Source organism: Leucopleurus acutus (assembly GCF_964270905.1).
Source record: "Leucopleurus acutus genome assembly, chromosome: 1".
Classification (NCBI taxonomy): domain Eukaryota; kingdom Metazoa; phylum Chordata; class Mammalia; order Artiodactyla; family Delphinidae; genus Leucopleurus; species Leucopleurus acutus.
Window position 1 is genome coordinate 132,130,224 of NC_139142.1, and position 8,102 is coordinate 132,138,325.

At 39.2% G+C, this 8,102-nt stretch overlaps 1 protein-coding gene across 1 annotated transcript; it reads right to left on the reverse strand.

Annotated features, from left to right (window-relative positions):
* Positions 1-1,815: 1,815 nt before the first annotated feature.
* RPS27L (ribosomal protein S27 like) lies at positions 1,816-5,361 on the reverse strand. The gene is made up of 4 exons (XM_082852333.1): positions 5,141-5,361; positions 4,196-4,304; positions 3,128-3,238; positions 1,816-2,013 (listed from the first exon to the last, which is right to left on the reverse strand). The coding sequence occupies exons 1-4, from the start codon at positions 5,144-5,146 to the stop codon at positions 1,985-1,987; spliced, it is 255 nt and encodes an 84-aa protein (XP_082708459.1). The 5' UTR covers positions 5,147-5,361; the 3' UTR covers positions 1,816-1,984.
* Positions 5,362-8,102: the final 2,741 nt, after the last annotated feature.

Genomic DNA, 8,102 nt, shown 5'->3' on the forward strand with positions numbered 1-8,102 from the left:
TCAACAAGCTAAATACAGAGTTACTGTATGGCCTAGCAATTCCACTCCTAAGTATATACCCAAGAGAATTTAAAACATGTCTACAGGGCTTCCCTGGTGGTGCAGTGGTTGAGAGTCCGCCTGCCGATGCAGGGGACACGGGTTTGTGCCCCGGTCCAGGAAGATCCCACATGCCGCGGAGCAGCTGGGCCCGTGAGCCATGGCCGCTGAGCCTGCTCAATGAAGACAATATAAATAATAGTATTAAAGAAAAAAATTCAGTAAATAATGTATGTGGCAAACCTTGAAGTTTGGAAAAGTCTGAGTGTTTTCTACTGAGCATTTTTCAAACCCAGTAATATGTTTAGATTAATAATGAAGTAAAACTTAATATACCATTCAGTTCCCAGTGCCAAGTATCTCTTTAAATTAATCCTTAGATACGTTCTTTAAAGTACAATACCTTCTTCCAATACTATTTCCAAGAACATTTTCAGGAATTTGCTCCTTATTTACCACAGATTTTTCCAAGGTTCCTAAACTGTGCAAGCTGAGGTGGCTTGGAGCATCATGGGAGAAACATTGATACTTGACATCTTTTGGATACCATGCAAACTTCTAGTTCCAGGTAATTGTTACATTAGATAGCACCACATTCCCTTTGATGATGTATCTTTGTGAAGCTGGGTTTTGAGCCATTGCTGTGATAAAAAGCTAGTACTATGCAAAAATCAATGTGAAAAAAAATGAGGATGGCAGTGTCCAACATGATCCCAATTTTGAGAAACTGCAGTGCCCAAAAGGCACACTCATTCCATTAGTAGGTAATTTAAGAATGAGGTAAAAATTATCACTTTGCTTTTAATTTATGTGTTCTTTTTTTTCAAATGGCTACTACAGTTGCTAGAACCTAACTACTTAATAAATTTAACTGTTAGGTAGTTCTTTTGGCTAGGGCACTCCATGAAAAAATTACTGAGACTAAAGATGCCATAAACCAAGAAAGTTTGGGAAGCTCTGAGTTATTTATTTCTCCATATATTAAATACGCTCCAAACTTTCCATAGTTCTTCAGTTCTCATGCAACATTCCTCTGATATACCAATCAGTATGTTAAAGGATCAGTCTCTCGGACTGGGGGTGTATATATGTAGGAACACCTCTTGATAGGAAATGACTGTCTTCAGTGCCTGCCTTAAAGGTAACAGGTAAAAGAGAAGCAGTTATCTTCCCAATCTAACGAGCAGTCATATAGGTGCTAGAGAGGGAAAGATACACTCTACCCCCTAACTCCCGAGGGCCACTTCATAAACCATAAAAGTGACAATGAGATAACAGAACCACTCAACACATTTTTCAGTCAGGAGTGCTCACCTGTCTGGACCAGAGAATTCAATACCGTCTATTGCCCCCTGCCAGAACATCCTGGGTAAATCATGCTACTCCTGATTCCTCCTCTCAAATTTTCTGCCCCAAAAAGAGCTTTCTATAACTCAGACCCCAGCTGCAGTTACTGTACTAAAGTATACAGTATGTTATGGGCATATAAATCCAGTGATTGTTACTGCATTAAATATGTACTTCTATAAATGTTTCCATAGTTACAATACCAAAACTATATTTAGAATTAATAAATAATGAACTTCTTTCCATTTGTAATCATTTAGCCCCCTCACAGAAATTTGGAAAAGGACTGAAAATCAAATATTTAAAGTTTCTACTCCTGAAGTGAGACACAAACTAATCAGAATACCCTTTTAAAAATGTTTAAACCAAATTCATATACACAGCATATATAAATGTATAGTACATTAACACATACTTGAAAAAAAGAAGTTTGCCCATAATCAAAACTTTATTGAAAAACTGACACCAAAATAGGAGAGCACTGTTGTATACGTTACAAAATTAAACATAATTACATTATCTTGGTAGATTAACTGGAATTGCTGAACTGATAAGGCTTTCTGTGATAGAACACAAATTCAGGAAGTTGTGTGGATCATTAGTGTTGCTTTCTTCTAAATGAACACCCTGCAAAGGAATCACAAGAGCATATTAAACACAAGTCTATTCTATCTTTGGTACAGTTTTAATGACAAAAAATACTTTTTACATAAAAGCTTAAGTTTTAGAAATACTAGAGTAATATTCATATATAGGTTATTTATTTTTTTATACCAGAAATTTGCTAAAAGATATCTTTTATATTTGAATTTACTCTGATGTGACTGTCACTCTCTGTTCTCAAATGTTATAATGGAGTTCAAGAAAATAATTCTGATTAGAGTTCATTTCAGATCTTTTAGGAAAATTCTGGTACAGATGCACCCTTTTAAATCATCTGTCGGCACATGGACACAAAGTTCTAAAATCATGGCATGATATAAAGGTTTTGGCAATCTTGCAAGTACATTTTTAAGAGCAATACTGCATTTAAATATTGTGCTAATTTCAGTTAGATCTCACAAAGTCACACCAAATAGATCTTGGATTTATTGGCAATCCACTTATAACTCTTCCAATGAGAATAACATGGAATTCACAGCTCCTCAAAATACCACAAGCAAATTTCAAATATCACTATTGAACTGTAAATCTCTAAGTACTACTATGGAAAATTATATACATATGTATTATTTTTTCGTCACAAAAGTGAAAGAATTAAAATTAGACTATATTAATCGTAAGTTGCTCAGAGAAATCAAACCTCTGACATTTTCATGTAGTTATCTGTGCTTAGCTAGCAATGATTAAAACTATCTTAAATCATATGTACCAAGTACATTTGAAACAAAATATTTACAGGAGAAATTTTTAAATCCTATGTTTTTAGATATCTTATGTATTTATTCTTTTGCTCCATTCTGATTTATGTCTAACATTCCAAGTTAAGCAAACTGACTAAATACAACAGAATCAGGTGCTCTAAACTAAGAAAAATAATAGATAAAGCAATTCTTTACAAGGTCAAGAGTACAAACTTATCTAATTGAACAGGGCACTCTTTACTAAAAGAGCAATAAAAGATAAAAATTATTTTGGTAATTATGAATTTAAGATTTCTTTTAAACTGATTTTTAGTAAAGAGAGAGATTTTAAAATCATAAAATCTGATCACTGGGTTAGAAAATGCCAAATGATTTACCTTCTGTGAGTCTGGCCTTTCCTCCTGTCGGCTGGCACAACACGGTTGAACAACCTACACAAAGCACCACTGTCTGAGCATGGCTGAAAACCGTGGTAATCTTGTAGCAGCCTGAAAAAGGGAAGTGCTAAAAGTGAAAAGCAGAAAAAAACACAGTACCTGTTCAACATATTTCTAGTAAAGACCCTGTAAAAGATTAGGAACTTCAGTGCTGTGCAGTAGCAAGCCATATATGTAACAAACTTTTCTAGTAGCCACATTAAAAACAAGTTTTTTTTTAAAGTGAAATTAATAATATATTCTATTGAACCTCAGTATTTCCAAAATATTATTATTTCACCATATAATCAAAGCCTTTTTGTTTTCAATGCTACATCTTCAAATTCTGGTGTATATTTCACACTTAAAGATACAGCATAAAAAAAAGATACAGCATGGTGACTATAGTCAATAATACCATATTGATATTTTAAAGTTGCTAAGAGAGTATATCTTAAAAGTTCTTATCACAAAAAAAAAAATTTTGTAACTATGTATGGTGACAGATATTAACTAGACTTACTGTGGTGATCATTTCCCAATATATACAAATAATGGAATCATGAGATCACACACCGGAAACTAATATAATGTTTTATGTCAATTATACCTCAAGAAAAAAAGAATGAGAAAGAATTTTTCCATTTTGACTAAACCACATTTCAAGTACTCAGTAGCCACATATGGCTAATGACCACCATACCGGACCCCGCAGCTTTACACTGAAGAATCAATATACTTTTCATTGCATCGTGAAAAAGAAAACTTATCGTCTGAACAGCTTAAAGACTTAATAAGTCCAATGTCATGTCCCCTGTGGAGTCCCATCTTCACACACACACACACCCACCACCCAAATGTTTCTAAAGTGGTTTATTATGGAAATAACCCTTATGACATTCCAATTCTGTAATCCTACTTCGGGTCCTAATATCGAAACAACACACTATGAGTAACCCTTACAGAAATTCTGTAAGTAATCCTTATAGAAATTTTCCTTAGGAAAGGAGTTGAAGTTTGAAATTTTACCTGGACATTTTACATCCATAAAATAAGAATTTGGACTTTGAACCAGCCGTTTCTTTTTATGTTTTTTCTTTTCCTCTTCCAAGGAAGGATGCAGTAAATCTCTAGCCAACTGAATAAAAAAGCGTATTATTACTACTAGAATGACACCACAACTCTGGCCGATTTAACCATATGTGAAATATACATGCAAAAATAGGAATAACAGTCATATTCAGCAGAGACAACACTTTAGATGTTACTTATTTTAAAGCCTGTTAACTTTCATCAACACTTTTTATAATGCTTGTGTTCTCCAAGTTCCGGTTAAGGGGAACGATCAGGAAACATGTGGTAAGGTTAGCTCCGTTCTTCTTAACTAATAACAGTCGCCAGTGAAAATAAAACTGTGGTCCTAAGTAAGAACGTGATCCGGACCCTGGACCCGCTGAGAGTACAAGTCGCTGAGGTAGACCCGGCGAATACCAACACCGAGGTGATTTCTGCCCCCAGGGTTCAACATCTGATAAGAACTCTTTTAAGTGGCTGACGCGAGACGGTCCTTGATAATTTGTAAGGCAACTGCGAAGACAGTTTTCAAAAAGGAAACAAGTAGGAAATCGCTTCCGAGAGAAGGCACAGGGGGCAAGACGCACGAAGCAAAAGGAGAGCAAGAAGACTTCAACGGTCACAGCCTCGCGGGTTCCCACCGAAACCCAGGAGAGCTGACTGAGGTACCCGGGGAGCTGTCCCCTCCCAGCCATGGACTCCAGACTGCACCCAGGGCGGCGCCGGGCAAGTCCCAACAAGTCCACCACGCGCGAAAGAGCCGCGGGATCCGAGCCGCCGAGCCGCGTTCGGCCGGGAGACCCGGGGGCCCGCGGAGCCATCGAGCTAGCCCGCCTCTGGGGCCCCTCGGCCTACAGAGAAGGCAGACACAAACGCGAAGCCCGAAAGTAAACAACTCACAGGCATGTTGATCCTTTCGCAAGCCCAGCCCGTGCAGATCTCTAAGGCGACACCCCAAGCAAGCAGCACGCGACCGGGAGCGCGGCGTCAACTTCCGGGATAGAGGAGGCTGGGAGGAGCGGAGCGGCGGGCCCGTTGCCTCTAGGCGCTCCTCTCTGTGGTGAGGGCTGGCTCCGGCCGGGATCCGCGGGCGGCGGGCGAGGGGAGGTGCCGAGCCCCTCGCCCATTCGAGTTCCAAAGCCCGCGAACCTAACGGGCTCCTGGGCTAAGGCCGCCGTCCCCAGGGTTTCGCCCTGGGCAAGTGGTTCCTGGGGCCGGGCTCAGGCGGTGCACGCCCGGATGGGAAGCCCCCTCGGGCTTCGGGAGCGCCGGCACCGCTGCAGAGCGGACCCGGCTGGGCACGCTTGGTCACTTGTCGTAGGTCCCGCCGCCAAGCCTTCCGCTCTCGGCTGCCCTGCGGGCGGGCACACGGGTGATGCCTCTGTTCTTTTATGTATTAAAAACAATATTATTAATTAAAACCATTAACACGTGCCAGCGAGATTATGAAAGAAGCTCGTTTACTTGCGCATCCTGCTTCCAAGGTACCGGTACCGGTTATTAAGTTCTTTGCAGGATGTAGCTGTGCCTTGGGTTTGCTTGGCCTTGAAAAAAGTTTTTAAGAAGCACCGATTCGCTGCCGTGCTTAGTTCATCGTGTGGCTCCTTCCTGTCCTCCGTGGGTCACACTTTCCAGAGCAGACAGCTGGAGCCTGAAAAAAACAGCGAGTGTCGCCGATGGCCAGACTTGAAATATTTTTGATGAAGAGGACCATCCTGTGAGTGCGTGTGGTCAAAAGCTAAGAAACCAAGGAGACGCTTCATCAGAAAATTGTCCTAGCTAGACGTTCTAGATAAATTTTTATTTCTCTTCGAAAAGATAGTACATGTGTAATGTACATTTTGGAAAATGCAGAAAAACAGAAGAAAATTTAAATCACCATCCAGAGATAAGCATTGTTAATATTCTGACCTTTATCATTCCAGACATTTTTTTATTCACTTGCATGAAGGTTTGTTTTGGGTTTTGGTATTACATAATTGGTATCATCTTGTACATATTCTTTTATAGATTTGATCCCCTCCCCCCACAACTTACTGTATAATGAAAATCACTCAGTTACTACATGTTCTCCTACACTATGACTTTTAATGGGCACATAGCATTCATCCTGTGAATATATGTCCTTATTTCATCCATACACTATAATAGACATTAGGGGGACTTCCCTGGTGGTGCAGTGGTTAAGAATCTACCTGCCAATGCAGGGGACACAGGTTCGAGCCCTGGTTCAGGAAGATCCCACCTGCCATGGAGCAACTAAGCCCATGTGCCACAACTACTGAGCCCGCATGCCACAACTACTGAAGCCCATGCACCTGGAGCCCGTGCTCCGCAACAAGAGAAGCCACCGCAATGAGAAGCCCATGCACCACAAGGAAGAGTAGCCCCCAATAGTGGCAACTAGAGAAAGCCCACATGCAGCAACAAAGACCCAACACAGCCAAAAATAATAAATAAATAAATAAAATAAAAATTCTGTCTGGAAAAAAATAAAGTAAAATAGACATTACAGGTGGGTTTTAAATACTTAATATTTAAAATATTAATATATACTTTCAGACAGATAAGTATATGGAATAATACAATTGTGTATGCAGAATCATGGCCCCCAAAGACTTCTTAATCCCCAAGACCTGTAGTTATATGGCAGGTGGGAATAAGATTGCTAATTAGCTGGCTTTAAACTAGGAAAATTATCCTGGATTATCCTTAAAAGTGGAAGAGAAAGAAAGAGAGACATGTGGTGATGAAAGAAGAGCCTGAGAGATGCGATGTTGTTGGCTTTGAAGATGGAAGAAGGGGATGGTGAGCCAAGGATTGCAGGCAGCCTCTAGAAGCTGGAAAAGACAAGGAAATGGATTTTCCCCTAGAACCTCCAGAAGGAACACAGCCCTGCCAGCACCTCAATTTTTCTCCCAGTGAGACCCAGGTCAGACTTTGAACTACAGAACTGTAAGATAACAAATTTGTGTTGTTTTATCTATTTTTAACATTTATTTATTTTTTTGAATACAGTTGACGTCACATTATATAAATTTAAGGTATACATGTGTTACTCTGATATATTTATGTAATATGGTTGCCATTGTAACAATAATTATCACATTACATTCTTACAATATTCTATGTTCAAGAAACTGTACATTAACTCTTTATACACTAATGATGAAAAATCTGAAAGAAAAATTAAGGAAACACTCCCATTTACCACTGCAACAAAAAGAATAAAATACCTAGGAATAAACCTACCTAAGGAGACAAAAGACCTGTATGCAGAAAACTATAAGACACTGATGAAAGAAATTAAAGATGATACAAACAGATGGAGAGATATACCATGTTCTTGGATTGGAAGGATCAACATTGTGAAAATGACTCTACTACCCAAAGCAATCTACAGATTCAGTACAATCCCTATCAAACTACCACTGGCATTTTTCACAGAACTAGAACAAAAAATTGCACAATTTGTATGGAAATACAAAACACCCCAAATAGCCAAAGAAATCTTGAGAAAGAAAAACGGAGCTGGAGGAATCAGGCTTCCAGACTTCAGACTCTACTACAAAGCTACAGTAATCAAGACAGTATGCTAAGTATGGTATTGGCACAAAAACAAAAATATAGATCAATGGAACAGGATAGAAAGCCCAGAGGTAAACCCACGCCCATATGGTCACATTATTTTTGATAAAGGAGGCAAGAATATACAATGAAGAAAAGCCAGCCTCTTCCATAAGTGGTGCTGGGGAAACTGGACAGCTACATGTAAAAGAATGAAATCAGAACACTCTCTAATACCATACAAAAAAATAAACTCAAAATGGATTAAAGACCTAAATGTAAGGCCAGGCACTAT

Bases quoted from the DNA above. Each gene is read 5' to 3' on its own strand.
- RPS27L (XM_082852333.1), bottom strand. The intron at 3,239-4,195 runs GTAAAATTTCAA...TCCCTTTTTCAG, and splicing joins TATGGATGTAAAATGTCCAG to GCTGCTACAAGATTACCACG. The intron at 2,014-3,127 runs GTAAATCATTTG...ATTCCTTTGCAG, and splicing joins AAAGGCCAGACTCACAGAAG to GGTGTTCATTTAGAAGAAAG.